This window comes from Diceros bicornis, chromosome 38 (genome assembly GCF_020826845.1).
Source record: "Diceros bicornis minor isolate mBicDic1 chromosome 38, mDicBic1.mat.cur, whole genome shotgun sequence".
In the NCBI taxonomy this organism is placed as follows: domain Eukaryota; kingdom Metazoa; phylum Chordata; class Mammalia; order Perissodactyla; family Rhinocerotidae; genus Diceros; species Diceros bicornis.
In genome coordinates, this window is record NC_080777.1 from 975,379 (window position 1) to 993,020 (window position 17,642).

A 17,642-nucleotide genomic window follows, 5' to 3' on the forward strand; every position below is an offset into this window, starting at 1 on the left:
AGTGAGAACTAAATACTTTTACATCTTGTTTTTGTTTTTGTTCTAGGATGAAAACTGTTGAAGAATATTGGTTCTCTCTCCTTCACTTATAAACTGACTTAAAAGAAAATGCATAAAGATTGGAAATCCAAAAAACAGTATTTCTTATTCAAAACACTGAAGTAAAGCGCAAAGTTCTGTGAGTCCTTGATCATTATCATTTCTATTATCCAGAATGCTTTAATTTCTGTCCATATGATCTATCTAAAGCAGCACAGTCCAATAAAAACATAGTACAAGCCACCTATGTACTTAAAAATTTACGTGCACGTGGTAATTTATGTGTACATGGTAATCACCTTAAAAGCACAGGAAGAAACAAAGTTGATTTTAAAAATATATTTTATTCAACATGTAATTGATACAAAAAATAATTACTGAGATATTTTACTTTCTTTTTTTTTAATACTAAGTCTTTGAAATCCAGTGTAATTACACTTACAAAACATCTCATTTTGGACTAGCCACATTTCAAGGTCTCAAAAGCCGCAGGTGGCCAGGGGCTATCATGAAGCAGCACCTTAAAATCCTTCCACCTTCCCTCTGCTTCAGTAACCTATTCCATGTCTACATCACACACCTAATTGCCATCGGAACTGCTCCATCTCTAAAATCTTAAATCAGAGGCAAGTTCTGTGTGTGTGTGTGTGTGTGTGTGTGTGTGTGTGTGTGTGTGTGTGTGCGTGTGTGTGGAATTGCTGGTCATCACTACGTAACTCCTTTATCAGAATTATACAAGCCTTAACGGCATTCTGAATTCTTATTTTTAACAGATGTCAGTCACTATATGAAACACATTTTATATCCTACAGTTCAAATATGAAAACACGTTTATGTATTTTTATATATCCCTATCAATTAAAATGAAAAATATTTTCATCGAAGGCTTTTTTTCAAGCATCAACCACCTCCCACTTCTTATGAATCTAATATAAGACCTCTCTCATTACACAAAGACAGACAGAAACCTCAGGAGAGAGAAAAATACAAGTGGCAGATTTTGTATTTTAATTTCCAAAGTTAAAGTATGCAATTTAATTTGTGGATGAAATCTAGTAGCTAAATGATAAAACCACCTTTCCTGGCAAGCCCTTTTTCCCCACCTGCTCCTGCATCAGCTTTCAGCTGTACTGGGGCTGGGGACAGGGTATGGTGGGAACAGTAGCTAGAAGAGTCATATTTAATTTATTAATTTCATCACAGACAGCGAGGATAACACCTTCCCATCCTTGCTTCCTTAATTACGTCACGTATTTAATGTATTATTGCTGGAAATGGATCTGGGAGGACCACAGGTGTGGGGTGTGCAGATGGACCGTGTGCTAATACTATTTTTTAATGAAAGGGGCACTGTCATCTCACTCTTGGACCATAAGAATGTGTCTTTCCTATTATCTCTAGTGTATTTTCCCTCTACCAGTTCCCCCAAATCAAAGAGAATGCTTGACCTTTACCCCCTCCTTCATCTCCCAAGAGATGAGTCCCTTCCTGACTTCACTTTTTTGTCTCTCTCTCCAGGCTAAAGAGTATACTCTTTGGTAAACTTTTCCTCTCATATCCCCTGTTCATCCTACTATATCTGTCCAGGAACTGGTCCTAGATAGGTCATACTCTTAGGCATCTGACAGAAGATCGTGCTAAACCATGCATGGGAGAACCATATATTGCAGGAAGCACAGGATTCCCACAGCAAGTCCAAGCCCCACTGAAAATAAGGTGAATATATTAGTATAAGACAAAAAGACTTTGAGACAAAAAGTATTTTCAGAGACAAAGATCAATCCATTACAAGTGTGACGCAATAGAACTAGTGTAGCATGAGAAAAGACAATCTTTTCAAGCGCACATGGAACATTTATAAAAACTGATCATCTATGAGGCCATGAAGCAAGTCTCAATAAATTTCAAAGAACAGGTATCGTGTAGACCCTGCTCTCTGATTATAGTACAAGAAATGGAGACGTTATTAAAAAGATAATCAAAATCTTTACAAATTTGGAATTAAAAACAAACTTTTAAACAAGTCAAGGGCTATAGAAGAAATAATGATGAAAGTTAAAACTATCTAGAAGTGAATGATAAGGAAAAGATTACATATCATTTCTTACAGTATACAGCAAAGCAGTACTATATGGGATATTAATACCTTTAACTATCATATTAGAAATGAATAAAAACCAAGAACTATTAACTAAATATCTGGTTTAAGAAGTTAAAGAAAGAGTTTCAGAATAAGCCTACAGAAAATAGAAGAAAAGGATAAAAATGAAAAAAGAAATCAATAAAATAGAAAACAAAAATACAAAGATGAATAAAACAGATGAGCTTATGACAAGACTGATCAGGACAAAAAAGGGAAAGAAGATACAATTAAATAATATTAGTGAAAAGAGACTATAATTACAGAAAAAGTAAAGCATAAAAACATATGGAAATATTCTCAATTATGTGACGATTTTGAAAAATTACATGAGACAGACATTTTAATATATATTACCAAAACTGAGTCCAGAAGGGAAAAAAAGGCCTAGATAGTTCTATAGCCATTACAGGAGTTAAAGCACTAGTTTAAAGTCTCCCCTATAACACAGGGCATGGGGGTTTAGATATGATCCTATCACAACTTTCAAGGAACGAATTACCCCCACTCTACACAAACTCTTCCAAACAACTGAAGAAGAGCTAGTCCTCTCCAACTCACTTTGTAAAGCTTGTGTAACACTGCTATCAAAACCAAACCAAGACATTATGAAAAAGAAAAATATAGATATAAAAATCCTAGAGAAAATATTTGCAAATTGGATACGACTGGTATAAAGAGATAATAAACTATGACCAAGGTAGATTTATCCTATGTATGCAAAGATGATTTTATTAGAAAACTCAACAAAGGAAACTCACTACACATATTAGAGGGAAAAAATACAATTGTTTCAATAGATGAAAAAAATATGATAAAATTTCATTTAAATTCATAATTTAAAAAATTTGTAAATCAGAAAAGCAAGGAAATTTCCATGATAAAGAGTAGCTACTGAACACCTAAAGTAAACAATATCTCCATGGGGAAACATTAGTACCTTCTCTTAAAAATCTGGAATGGGAGAAGTATGCCACTATAACCATTTCTATTCAACATTGTATTGGAGGTCTTAGCTGATGCAATAAGAAAAATAAATTAGAAGCATAAGACAGAAAAGGAGGAAACAGAGCCCATTTTTGCAGGAGATCTAAATAGAGATACACCATGTTCATCGGATAGGAAGATTTAATATTCATAAAGATGTCATTTCTTCCCAAAGTGCCCTATAGATTCATTGTGATTCCAATCAAAATCCTAAAAGAGTTTTTCATGGTACTCGATAATCAGATTTTAAAATTTATGTGAAAGTGTAAAGGTCCAAGAATGACCAGGGCACTTCTGGAATAGAACATGGAGGGGAAGACTTGCCCACTAGATACCATGACTTATTATGAAGCTACAACAATTAAGACCTTGTGGTATTGGTGCAGCGATGGACAAACTGACCAACCGAATGGAGCAGAATAGCAAACCCAGACATAGACATACGTCCACATGGAAGATGTATATAGGACAGAGGTGATATGTCAGACCAATCGAGGAAAAGAGTGACTATGCAATACATGGAGCTGGAAAAATGGTTCTGGATTCATAAGGAAAAAGAAGTAATTGCATTCCTACCTTATACCATTCAAGAAAACCGATTCTATTGGGATAAGAAATGTCAAAAACAAAATGTTAATACTCTTAGTAGAAAATTTAGGTAAATCGCTCTTAGACCTCGGGCAGGGAAGGATTTCTTAAATAAGACATCCACCCCACCCCCAAAAAAGCTAACAATAAAATAAAAATTCATTCTATTGTTTAAGAAATTTTGTCTTTTAAAAAACATCTTATTAAGAAATACTATTCAGGGGCTGGCCCCAGGGCATAGTGGTTAAGTGCGCACGCTCAGTTGCTGGCGGCCGGGGTTTGGATCCCATGCGCGCTCTGACACAGGGCTTGTCAGGCCATGCTGTGGCGGCATCCCATATAAAGTGGAGGAAGATGGGCACAGGTGTTAGCTCAGGGCCAGTCTTCCTCAGCAAAAAGAGGAGGTTTGGCATGGATGTTAGCTCAGGGCTGATCTTCCTCACAGAAAAAAAAAAAAAAAGAAATACAATTCAGGAAGTCTGACTACCATGGGAAAAAAGAACATCTGTGTCTTCATTAACCTCTAACTAAAATTTAGTATTTTCTTCAATTATGACTGTAGACCAAGGGTTGGCAAACTATGTTCTGTGGCCCAAATTCCACTTGTTTCTGCAAATAAATTTTTCTTGGTACACAGCACAGCCATCTGGTTACTTTTGTTGGTGTGTGCTTTCCTCTACATGGCAGAGTCCAGTAGTTGCAACATAGATTGTATTGCCTGAAAAGCCCACAATATTTAGTTACCTGGTCACTTACAGAAAAGTTTGGTGACTCTGGCCTACAACAGAACAAAGTCTATCAACTCTCTGAGTTCACAGGCTGTTCTTAATAATATCAGCTACCATTATTTGGATCCATTGTTTGCCAGGCACGTGCTGAGAGCTTTAAACATATCATTGCTTTCAGACCTCATAACAACCCCATGACATAGGTTTTATGGTTTTAAAGACGAGAAAATTAAGGCTTACGAAGTTCTGTCAGAAGGCTACGGGGATTTTGCTCTTTCTCACTACTTCGCTGACCCTTTCCAATGGCTACCCTTCCTCTGGATTTGACCCCTCCACCTGTCCATTGAGGTGCTGGATCCCTTCCCTCTGAAAACATCTGTAATGATTTGATTTCTTGTTGGTATTCTTACACTTGAACGTTAGCGGGTAATAATTATTGTCATAGCAAAACTTCCATTAACCAAAATATTCGTAGAATGTGACTTTTCTGGCTAACCATCCGTATTTTAACCTATGTTGAAAGTCCTTCTAAAATATTTTGATACACTTTTGCATCCAGGAGTTACTGAATAGCAAACAAACATCAAACTGGCATTGCGGATCTCTCCGAACTTTCAAGTTTTCATTCCCCAAATCAACTCCATACAGGAGTTACCTTTCCTGACCTTTGCACAGCGTTCACAGTTTATAAAGCACTTTTTCACAAATCACTCGACCGCGACAGCCAAATGTAAAACAGCAACTACCCGGTATCCTAGGGGAGCGCCCCACCCCGCTCGCGCCCCCGGGCGCGGGAGGCGACTCTCCGCTCCGGCAGGAGGAGGAGGAGGCGACCGGCCTCAGGATTCCCGGGGCTCAGCCGTCCAGAGGACGGCGACGTGAAGGCCCCACGACCCCACTGCGGGAATCTGGGGGGGCGGAGCCAAGCCTAACCGCGCCCCCTCATTTTCCGCCCTCAGTTCATTCAAGCTCTCGGAAGGTGGCGGCCGGCGCCGGTTCCGGGAGCGGGGGGCGCGGCGGCGGTCTGCAAGGGCTGGTGGTCCCGGGACTCCGGGGCGTCGGGTGGGGCCCGCCTGCTCGGCCCGGGGGCGACCCCCGCCCGCGCCCCGCCCGCGCCAGGCGTCTCTACCTCCACAAGGCCGAGCCGCCGCAGCTCAGCCACCACAGCAGCACCGCCGCCCCCGGGGAGGACATGGCGCCGGCGCCGCCTCCGCGCAACCGCCCGCGCCTCGCCCGCCCCGGCCCCGCGCTGCAGGCGCTCGCCCGCGAGGCGAGTGCGCGTGCGCCGCCACCCGGACGCGCCGGGCGCCTCCAAGGTAGCGCTGGAGTCCGAAATGTAAACCCGGTTTTAGGAAAGGCAGAACCATGCTTTTTTGGAGTGAAATAGCAAAACCACTTCGGAAAATCCGAGTTGACTGAATGAAGGTGAAACTTTTACGCTAATCAGTGTCTCTTTTAGCCCAGATCTTCGTTGTGACTGTATAAAACCACTGCAAGAGCAAATACGTATCTGGCAGTACTTACCAGGGAGCTGGCACTCCGTAAGTGACTTTTAAGTTGAACAGACATGAACCGTAACGTGTGTTTATTGAGCACCTACTTTATGCCCAAAACTACCTCGTGCACTAAGTACAAAGAAATATGACGGCATTCTGGTTTACAAAGGGGCTTGTACTCTTGTGGTAGAGCCAAGATAAACAAACACCAAAGTTATCACATAGTATTATAATTTATCTGTTTACTTGTCAGTGGACCAAATAATCTGAATTCTTGAGGGCTGCAATTGTATCTTTATTCCTTCTTATGTCATCAGTGCACAGCACAATCTTAGTTTGTGTAGGTTCTCAATATTTACTGACCAAATGAATCACTGAATAAAAATAGTAGTAAAATACTAAAATACGCTCTAGGGACCATTAGAGAACTAGATTGAATAAATATAATTTGGGAGACACTAATCTTTAAGGTGATTTTATTCCCACTTTTTTCCAAAGCAACTTTATGTTAGAATTAGATGTCATAATTAATTTGCTTTGCAGCTGGAAGAGCATTAGATCAGCAGTAGGTATACTTCAGAATCTAGCCGCAACTGAAACATTAAAAGCAGTGGAATATACAGAAAGGGCGTGGGCTCTGGACTCAGACTGTCTAGGTAGGAATTAAGCTCTCACTATCGCAAGTTAACTTTTAAATCCCGTAACCTAAGGATAAGATAGTACTACCTAGCTCACACGGTTGTGGGAATTAAAAGAGCTAAGTGCATTCCAGTATCCGGCATATACTTGTGACATCCTCTCTGAGCCTCTGTTACTAATGTGAAACAGGAGAAAGGTCTCTAGATTTTCAGGTCTAACGTCCTCTACTTTATTGCTTTACTTCCGAGTCTGCCTTTTTTGGTCTCTGTCCCCATCTCTGTTCTTACTTCTAGACCTTTACTTTCCAATTCTAAACCTATACGTTCCAATTCCATCCCATCTATATTTTAAAATTCCACCCTTTGTATCTTGTACACCCTACTTCACCCCTTTTTAAAAACAAATTATTAAAAGATAATTGTGAAAATGAACACTTGCAGACACTGCAACCCCGCACACGGCAGACACTACGGCAGCGCAATCAGTCGCTTCAGCCCAGAGCGTTGCACGCCGGGAGTTGTAGTCCGACGCTGGAGCACGCACCTGCGCGCCTCTCCGGTTTGAAAGGCGGGAGGAGGGCCGGGCGGGCGGGGCGTCGAGGCTGAGGCGCGCTCTAAGCCCCGCCCCCACCCCGTCCTCTCGCGGGGTTGGCCAGGAGCGGCGCGCCGCCGCGGAAGGGGCGTGGCCTCGGCGGCGGGTGGTGGCGGCCTCTTCCTCGGGCGGTGCCGCCGAGGCCGGCCTGCGCCGGCGGTGTGGGCCCCGGACGGGCTGAGGCGGGGCGGCGCGGGGCGGCGCGGGGCGGGCCCGGCCGAGGGCGGCGGCCGCGGGGCGGGGCCGCCTCTGGCTCCCTCTTCCTCCGCATGTGCTGCGGCCCCGGCGCCTCAGGTCGCGCGTCCCCTCGGGCCGTCCTCGCGGCCGCAGCCATGGCGCTCTCCGAGGCCCACCCGGCGGCGTCCTCGCTGCCCAACGGCGACTGCGGCCGCCTGCGGGCGCGGCCCGGGGGCAACCGGGTGACGGTGGTGCTCGGCGCGCAGTGGGGCGACGAGGGCAAGGGGAAGGTGGTGGACCTGCTGGCGCAGGACGCCGACATCGTGTGCCGCTGCCAGGTGAGGGCGGGCGCGGCCAGAGCCCGGCTCGCCGGCCGCAGGACCGGGACCTCCAGGGCCTCCTGCCTGAGCGGCGGCGGCGGGGCAAGTGGCGGGAGATCGGAGCCCCCTGACCGGGGGTCTCGGGCTGGGCGGCCCTGGGGCAGCGTGCGGGGGCGGGGGCTTCGGGGGTGCACGTGCCCGGGCCGGGCCGGGTGTCGGTCTGGGCCCGGACTCGGCCCTGGGCGGGGGCCGCGGGGGGAAAGGGATGCGGTCCGGGTGGGAGGTGCTGCCCCCTGCGCGGCTCCGAGCCCGCATCACCCCCACCCGGAGACCGAAGGGCAGCGCACTGCCCCAGCTCGCCCTGCAGTCCACACCCGCCGCCCCTGCAGGCCCGAGTTCGCAGGGCTGTGCCCGCCCCCGGCCCACTTTGTTGACACGAGAGCCCGCCTCCGGGCCCTGCGCCGCTCACTGGCCCCGGGGCTTCTCTCCGCACCCGTGTATTGATATTAAGGAGGAGTTAGTTTTCCTTGTTGGTCCCGGAGGAGGGAATCCCAGCCCTTTGAGAGTGAGGCAGGTAGATCCGTGGACGTCGTGTCTGGTGTTTAGAAGTATTCACATTGTTAGGCTCACGGTCAGAGGGAACTTGCGGGAAATAGAGCGGTAATGCACTTCCTCCCGGGAGACACGTGGTTTTCACTGTAAGTTTTCCTCCTATTGGTCGTTTGCTTTGAAGCAGCCCAGAGGCTAGGCCTTTGTGAAGGCTTACCAATTTCAAAATGCGACGTAGTTGAGCAATAACCGCTTTCAAAACAGACTGTAATGTGGTGTTTGAAGGTAACTGCTGTCCGGGTGGTGAGAGTATTTTGTCTTTATTGCATGGACGTGGCGCAATATGATGATGCCATGCTGGGTGTGTTCTAACAGGGGAGTAGGCCCACTTGATTGGAAGCTTTTTGCCTAAAATTGAGAACCATTTGAGCGTGCAGACACGGTAATCACAGGTACATAAAAAGCTGAATGCAAATATTCTGGCTTATCTTGTTTTTAGCATGCAGAAGGCTGCCCCCCCCCTTCCTTGGCTGAGATGGCTGTCGTACCCAGTGCCCCACCACCCCCCCTGCCTCCCAGCCTTCTATTCCTTCACGCCTCTGGCAACACACATACCTTCCTTAATAACACTCTTGGAGGTGCTGCCCATGACTCCTGCCCTACACTGCCTTTGGAGCTGCTCCAGAAGCCCAGTCTTCACCTTCCCGTTGTCTTAAATTCAGATCTGGCCATGCTGTGGGGAAAGAAGTGTGGGAAGACCTATCTCCTGCTGGGTAGAAGGGGAGAGAGGCCAAGGCTTGTTTGTCTCCTTCACTGTCATTCCTGACATCTTCCTTACCTGGAAATAGTAGTACTCAAGTTGAGCTACATTATGGGTTGGAAAAGGTTTTGGAAAGGTAACCGTGATGGCATTTATTGTAAAAGATCCTCAATTGTAATATCCCTTTGAAAAATAGTAGAGTTAGTTTGTAGATTGAAGAAGGTGTTACTGTGAAAGTAGTCTTGAAGGAGGTTGTGGACCAATCTGATCTGATGCCCTTGCAAAGTCTGGAGAGACATGATTGAGAGGGAGCCAGGTTTGCCTTTAAAATATTAGCTGAAGATAGAGGAGAAATGTATGAGCAGACTTGTTAGGCAGACTTTCCTCACGTATAAATTTGTGACTTACTACCTTCCTTACATAATTCTAAAATCTTTATATTTTTCTAGTGCCTTTTAACAGCTCATCATTAGGATTCTTCTTAGTCTTGTTAGTGAAAGTGGATAAGTATGAATAGATTTAAGCACAACTCTTGTGATTCATCTTGGCAACTCTATATTATTTGGTCAGTCCTAGTAAGCTGATATCTACTTAATGAAGTTCTCCTAGCTTATAAAATTGAATATGGAATGTTGAGATTCTTAATGAGTGTGTCTAGAGAGCTGAGAAAAGTCAACATTAGGAAAGACATTTTGAGTTTGAATTGCCTTGTTTGATGATTCAAGTTTTGTGTATTATTGAAAATGTGTACTTTATTAGAGTTTAATGTATATTTTTATATCATACATATGACATATATCTGTCATATTCATGCCATAAACTCAAATTTTATATAGATTATTTCTCCAGAAGTGGTATATACATAATGTGTTCATATTTCAACAATGGAATCATAAAATAGGGAATTTCTTCCAATATAAAATACAGTTTGTAAAAGAAAAACTGACATTGCATTTAACTTTACATTTTAATACATAAAATGCCTTTTTGGAAAGAACAGATGCAAAGCTAGTGGCATTTTCATCATCAGAGCACTTAGGGCCTGTATTTCAGATGCAGGATTTTGAGGAATTATTTATAACTCGACGGATACTCTAGACCCGTAAATAGGCGTGCAGGACTTTCATTCAAAGGACAGCCACTACTGATGCCTCAGTTTTAAATCGGTATGTCTTCTAAGAAAGAGAAGAATTAAGTATAGGACCAACTCAGGCGCACTTCATTCATCCAGCACTCACATAGTGAGTATCTACATGGGGCTGCTTAGCTCCAGAGTCCAGAAGCTGAAAAGGGTAGAGACTGCCTACAAGGAGCTCAGAGTCCGGTGGACAGCTGTCACATCAGCAAGCATGGCCAGGGTCAGGGTGGAGAAGGGCACTCAGTACAGGTTTTTCAAAGGGTTAAAGGATGGGAATTGGAAGGCCCCTTTCTGGCAGCACAAAAGTAGTTCTGTTAGGGAGTCTGTTAATGTTTTTTCCCTCAAATTCTCTGAAAGTAAACTCCTATACTTTGTTTCCCTTATTTAGTTGAGTAGAAACTAGAGATTTTACTATTGCATTTTTATACCAGGCCTTAAGCAAGGGCTTGTTTCTTGTTCTTGGAGAAAACAAGCTTGGTAGTCCTGGTTACAACGACAAGCATGAGTCTCCCTGTGATCAGGAATAGTTGGAACAGTATTTCCTCTCTTTGTGTTTACTTTCCAGGGTTTTACAGTTAATACAAAGAGAAAATATTAAGTAAAATTAATTATAAAGGGAAAGTATATCCTGTCTCTTGCTGTATGTAAAAGCTTGCCATAAAAGTAAACACAATGAAAAAAATGTTAATTTGTAGCCAGATGCTGGTATCTGCTGAAAGCTCTGAAACCTGCTATTAGTAAGAGATAGAGAAGTGTAAAAGACATACCGGCAGTAAACTGAGACTTTCTCCTTGAAATAATCAGAAAAGTTGCAAGATAATTTAAAAAGGAATAACTTCAGTGTTATTTAAAGCCCTGACCTTATACAGCTAAAATTATCTCCCAAACTACTTCCCATAATTTTGAAGATGGTAGAGAATTAGCGTTTAAGGTAAAACATTCTTCCAGGTTTATAACAATTGCTATTTCTATGTCTCCTGACTATCAGGGTTGCTTTTTATATAGTTTATAGTATTTCCCAAATATATAAGTATATACCAGTGTGTGATATACTTGGTCAAATCTTGCTTTCTTGGATTACTGTCCTTTCCCTATTAGAATATAAGTTTTCTCCAAAAGAGAACTTGTTCCTTTTTTGTTTTCTTCCATGGCACTGAGTGCTATGTGAGGTAGAGAAGAAGTAAATACTCAACAGATATTTACTGATGGGTGACTGGATCACCCCTAGAAATTTCTTTTTTCCAAAGCCCCAGGAGATAGTTGTATGTCATAGTTGCACATCCTTCTAGTTGCTGCGTATAGGACGCGGCTTCAGGATGGCCGGAGAAGTGGTGCCTTGGTGCGCGCCCGGGATCTGAACCCGGGCTGCCAGTAGCAGAGCGCGCGCACTTAACCGCTAAGCCACGGGGCCGGCCCTAGAAATTTCTTTAAAATCAGTAGTTTAAGCCTTTCCTGTAAATTATTTTAACATCTCCCTAGACAGGTTAATTGACCATTGGCATGAGTTTAAGGTGGAATCCCCAGCATTCCTTGGATTAACATTTATTACTTAGTATCTTAACTAGTATTTTTTACATTGTACTGTTATGTTCAAAGGCTTTAATAGTTTATATGAAAGTCTTATGTCTTGTATCAATGAAAAAATAACTGATATTTGTATCTTTTTTGTATGTTTTCTTAGCATATTTCAGTTGAATTAGCATATTTCAGTTGAATGCCGTGTAATTGTAGTAAATAGTTTGTCTCTGCTAGGGGCAAGATCTCAAAAGTTTGGTTAATGAGGATGTTGCGTGTTGTTCACTATTTAACTAAGCCAGTTGTATTAGTGTACATAATATACCATCATCTCTACTTTTGAGTCGTAAATTTTTAAGTTATGTGAGATCATCTCAGTGTCTGATCAACATTCTGTTTCTTTAATTTTGGTGGGAATGGGTGGATTAGTTGGATAGTTTCAAGTATCCCTAGGAGAAACTGTTGCCTGGTACAAATCTAGATTGAACTGGTCATATACGTAATAGCTTGCTTACTGTAACTTGATACAAATCTAGCTATATTATCTTTTGGGGACTGTGTCAGATTTTGACACCCAAGATTAGTGCGGATGAGCTACATACCAATACGTGAAGATTGGTGACTATTAGAATGCTTTATCAGTGGAAAAAGGGACGTTGAGGTATTCAGTATTGCCTGGTGTGAGCAATTGAAAAGAACAGTAAATAGAGGACAGTTCCCATGGCTACTCTGTCTCCAAGATGGGATGGGTCTTTACACTGAATCAACTTTAATTATATTAATTCAATATAATAAAATTCTTTAAAAAACAGGAGGTTCTGTGAATTTTTTTTTCTTTTTTTTTTGCTGAGGAAGACTGGCCCTGAGTGACCATCTGTGCCGATCTTCCTCCACTTCATGTGGGATGCCGCCACAGCGTGGCCTGACAAGTGGTACATCGGTATGCACCCAGGATCCCAGCCCAGGCCGCCAGCAGCGGAGTGCAAGCACTTAACCGCTGTGCCACGCCGGCCCCCATGAAATTTTTAAAAATAGGATTTTTGTATCAAGCTTTTCAAAAAACCTTTTTAAAGGAAAAATTTTATTTGTGAAAGAAAACTTTTTTGACTTGAAATCTGCAGTTCAATTTCAGTGTTTTTTTAAGATAACATCTTCATAAATGTAATGATCAGGTGAATTTTTATCAAGCATTTACAAAGACTGAATAACATTCATTTATCCGTTTTTTGGTTTCATGTCTGATCCTCCCACCTATGACCCTGGTCATCTCTGACTCTTGTTTAGTAAGTATGTTTGTTAAGAGTTTCGTACCTAGAGTCTAAAGCTTCTTAATTAGCAACCCAAGATCCTCCAAGGCAATACTCCTTTCCCCTTTCATTGTGAGAAGTTGTTTCATAATGGAAATTTAAGGTATAAAATACAAAGTACCTGAGATTTTTCATCATTCGTGTGACATTTATCTGTGTATGAAACTGGAAGGTAACCCTAATAACGTAAGGTAAAGCGGATATCGTATATCTTAAGCCTTTAAAAGATAACTGAGCAGTGCGCTTGAGTGTCTTTGCTAAAAAAGAAATTCAGATACCCTGTATATGTTTTCTCTTCCTATCTAGTGTGTCTGGTTCCTATTGAATAGTTTAATTTGATCAACTTACTGCTCTACTTGGAAATCATAAGCTAATTGCAATTATATGAATGTTTTCATAAAAGAACAGTCATCCTTATTTATAATAATTGCTGTGGATTGACAGGTGTTTTAGTTTTGGCAAATAGTGAAATGCTTCATCTGGAAAGAGAGACACAGGTCTTACAGTGTTGACCAAGGAAACAGCACAGGTAATAAGCATTGACTCAAAAGATTGTGAGGTTCCTAAGAAGCTTGAAGACTCGAGACAAGAAATAGGAATCTTTTATCTTTTTGTCTGCTGGAATAGTTCAAAGGCTTGGTCTGAGGCATTGCTGCTCTCTGCTGACTTGACAGATGTTCGTTTTGAGCTCTGTGAATACAGCACAGTGTTCATGTGTTCAGAGCAAAAAGGACAAAGAGAAGACACAGACTGTTTCAGAAGCCTAACTAAGTGGCCTGAGAATTGCCTCTGGGCTATGGGCATTCAATGTTAGCCCTCGACACTTGGGCCTCCACTGTTGCTGGAAGAGAGACGCCATTGTTTCAGGTTTATAATGCTGTCAAGAGGCCGTTCACTGCCTTCATCTCCTTTATCACAGTAGGAACTCACTTAGTTGGGGCACTGGCTTCATCTCCTTTATCACAGTAGGAACTCAGTTGGGGGAGTGATTTTGGAAAGACGAAGACCTAATAGCAAACTAAGTTAAGAATCAGGAGTCACTGTTGTCATTTTTGTCATCAGGAGACTAATGTTATTTCCTTGCCTTCCAAACCTTTTTTTTTTTAAATATCCCCTGGACCTTTGGAGCTTCGTAATTAGAAACACATGTAGGGGGCCGGCTCCATGGCCTAGTCGTTAAGTTGGGTGCACTCCACTTTGGGCAGCCCAGGTTCAGTTCCCAGGTGTGGACCTACACCACTTGTCAAGCCATGCTGTGGTGGCATGCCTCATACAAAAGAGAGGACTGTTGGCACAGATGTTAGCTCAGGGTGAATCTTCCTCAGCAAAAGATTAAAAAAGGAAACTTACACATGTCAGCATTTCCTGATCCAAATTTTTATTCTAAAATTGGGCTTGACAGCCTCTGGTTCTGAGGAGCCATGGAAAGAAAATTCAAAACACTTGTCTTCAGACTGTCTTAAGCTTAAAATTAAATTGGGAAGAAAAAGTATACATGGAAAAACTGAGAACAGTTACAAAATAACTAAATACTATTATATCATCCCTGTGTCCCGGAGTATTGTGTTTCAGAGTTTTGTTCTTGACAGCATAAATATTAAAACTTAGAAGTTAATCGTTGTTGTATTCAGTTATCAGTGGTGCGAGATGTGGACTTAGAGACTCAGCTCTATGCATAGTCTGGTGCAGTGAGTTTGTTTTGTGAATCATTGGGATTCTTTGTTGGCAAGCAATGGAAAGAGACTATTTTAAGCAAAATGGGTACTTGTTTGAAGGAAGAGCAGGATGGCCAAGACTCAGAGTGGCCAGAGCCAGAGGCAGCTCCCAGGGTCTCAGCAGCCAGAACTGGCAGCCTCTCTCTTCAGGATGCTCCCGTAGGCGACAGGCAGCTCTGACTCCTCACTGCCATCCTTTCTGTGCAAAGTCAAATTCCCAAGAGAGAGGAGGTTGATTGGCTTAGCTGGATCAGGTTTCCTTGTCTGGATCGATTACTGTGGCCACAGGGGATGATTACTAAGATTTGCAAAGTAAGTGGGGGATGGGACTGAACATCTGAGAAGTATAGCTGACCTGGAGTTCATTTCATCTAGGAAAATAAGGAATGAGGAAACGTTGGTTCTGGGTTATTCTTATTTGTCAGTTGTTTTTCAGCAGTCTCACACACTGTAGACCTCTAGTGCTTTTCTACAGGAGGAATGTTTGAAGTCAAAAAGGTTTTTATTATTTTAACTATAATTAAAACAATGAAAATTAGCTATCTCTGTATTGGTTTTAAAAAACTAAAAGTATACATCAGAAACTGTGCTTTTCAACTTTGAGAACATAGAATTTTAGTTCTGCTTCCCCCTCATCATAATGTTCTAGTTTATTGCAAGAGATACGTTTTTTCTTGGTCATTGAGAAGCTTATTTAATATTTATATTTAATCTTAATATAAAGAATAATAGTCAAAATCAGTAAAATAAATACCAAATTAGAGGATGTTTTGTGACTGGTGAAAGCTGATTGGATTTTCTTTTGTATATTTATTCTTCACTTTAATACAATTTATTTGCATTTACTCTTAGTATTTAATATAAGAAAAAAATATCATATAAGGCATTATAAACTTAATGTTTTTCCTCAGAGAAACTTGCCACATAACATGCAGCCACTTTTGGGCTCTCACTGTTTTTTTTCTTTCTTGGGATTTTAGAGGGTATATTTCAAAATTAAAAATGTTCAAAAAATTAAGACCTGAGAATCATTAAGAAATATTTTCTCTGTTGATATAATTGATCTGGAAAACAACATTAATTGCTATTCCACAGCTCTTTGTTTGTGTAACAATTAATTGAACAGATTATTTTTTTTAGCTAAGTAATATAAAACATACAACTATGATAATTAAAAGTACTTGTTAAATGCTGCATGAGTAACTAGGATCGCAAGTGTTATGGAAATTGAGCAAAGCAGCAAGAGGTAGTTACATGTAACTATTAATATGAATGTATGATTAATACTGTGTCTGGGGGGATAATTTAACAGGTTTGGTTTGGAGAAATTTTGGATTGAGAAGGGAATAGTATGTCTCTGTTAAAAGTAGAACAAAAAAAATATTTATCTCCCATCATCTATATTGTACCATCTGGCCTCCCAGTGTACTTAGGAGAATCATTAAACGTGATTAAACAAATATGTCCTTGCTCCTTTTCCTGGCATGCACGACGTAGAGTGCCTGTGTGACAAGCAGTTCTGTCACAAATGTGGAAGCCTGCAGTTCAGAGTATCTGCCCTGGTAATTCGTGGGTGTGTGTGGGTGGGAGAGTAAAGTGGTGATTGGCCACGGTGCCCATACTGAAACCTCTTTGTTCTGCTGATACATGTGACCTCTCCTTGGACCAGTGTCATCAGTGTTTGAGGACAATTGCCTGAGCTCTCAAGGTGAATTTTGTATATTCCACACAATTTATAAATATTTTAGGTTAGCATCCGGCTAGGCACTTTGAATTTGAAGCTTCCTCTGTTGCATTTTGTGAAATATAACTCGATACTAAAATTTACTTCATATATAGATGACCTTGTCAGGAAACTCCTTGTGAGTAGCTCCTGTTCAGTTCACCTCAGGAGTCTTTTCTGCACAGTGTGTTTCAAGATGAGAAGCTGTCATACCCCAGCTCACCCGGAGGGCACTAGTGACCAAATACGCACTTACACTTTCTCCCCAGCTCCTTATAGGAGCATCTGGGGTTCTTCTGGGTGTATTTAACCATTCTCACACTCAGTCAAACAGCATTTAAATGAGATTTAAACCATATAGTAATCCTTAATAAGACATCGGTTATTGAAAAATGTCTGTTAATGTTTGAGTTAGCAAGCTGTTCAGTAAAGTGTGATTTCAAGCCTTAAGCAGCTGAACTTTTCCAGCCTGAACCACCACCTGTAAACTTGGAAGAACTTAAAAGAAATCAACAGTTTATCTCCCTAAAGTCATGTATCACAACCACCTGCCTCAAACAGACAAATCAACCATACTCTCCCCATTGTGGTTACTGCCATCATGACTGCCTGTCTGGGTAAAACATTATCCAGGAGAGTAGGCTTTTGTTACGCAACAGAAACATGGTTGTGCACCACCGAGTTAGTTAATAATTGTTTCATCAAATGGTTATATTAGTATATCTATACAAATAATGTTGTGTAAATTAGGAGACTTACTTTAAAAGTCTACTCTGAAAATTACAGAGTAGTTTGTTTCTTATGTTAGGAGACAATGGATTTTTTAAAAAACTGGTTTTGCTTAAATAATGATGCTTTATTGGTTGTTTGTCTCAAAGTTACCAATACTTTATCACAATTTAGTAAAAATTTATTGAATTTAGTGATTTATAACAATTTAGAATTAAATAATTATAATAATAAATTAGCATTTTCCTAGGATTTAAAGAAATTTTAATGAGCTTCATACTCTGAAAAGATTTTTTTCTGAAAGTTTAGGGGAGGTTTCCTAAATCATAAAAAGTTGTGATTAAAAGGCTGCTATTGGTAGGAGGGATAGAATAAAGAAAACTGTGAAAACCAAGTAAGAATTGTCCTGTGAGTTATTTAGAAAGACTAAGTTAAGATCAGTATGTTCTTTTTGGTATGTAATATATGTTTTAGGATTCTGGCAGAATTGGTGATAAACTT

At 41.5% G+C, this 17,642-nt stretch overlaps 2 protein-coding genes across 2 annotated transcripts in view; one reads left to right on the forward strand and one right to left on the reverse strand.

The window, feature by feature from the left end:
• Positions 1-5,692, reverse strand: part of CATSPERE (catsper channel auxiliary subunit epsilon) — a 189,187-nt gene extending 183,495 nt beyond the window's left edge. Inside the window, exon 1 of the mRNA XM_058533520.1 lies at positions 5,612-5,692. Within this exon, the coding sequence (XP_058389503.1) occupies positions 5,612-5,676 (65 nt within the window). The 5' untranslated portion in view covers positions 5,677-5,692. The remainder of the gene's footprint in view (positions 1-5,611) is intronic.
• A 1,746-nt stretch (positions 5,693-7,438) lies between these two features.
• Positions 7,439-17,642, forward strand: part of ADSS2 (adenylosuccinate synthase 2) — a 41,011-nt gene continuing 30,807 nt past the window's right edge. Inside the window, exon 1 of the mRNA XM_058533521.1 lies at positions 7,439-7,723. Coding sequence (XP_058389504.1) covers positions 7,478-7,723 — 246 coding nt within the window. The 5' untranslated portion in view covers positions 7,439-7,477. The remainder of the gene's footprint in view (positions 7,724-17,642) is intronic.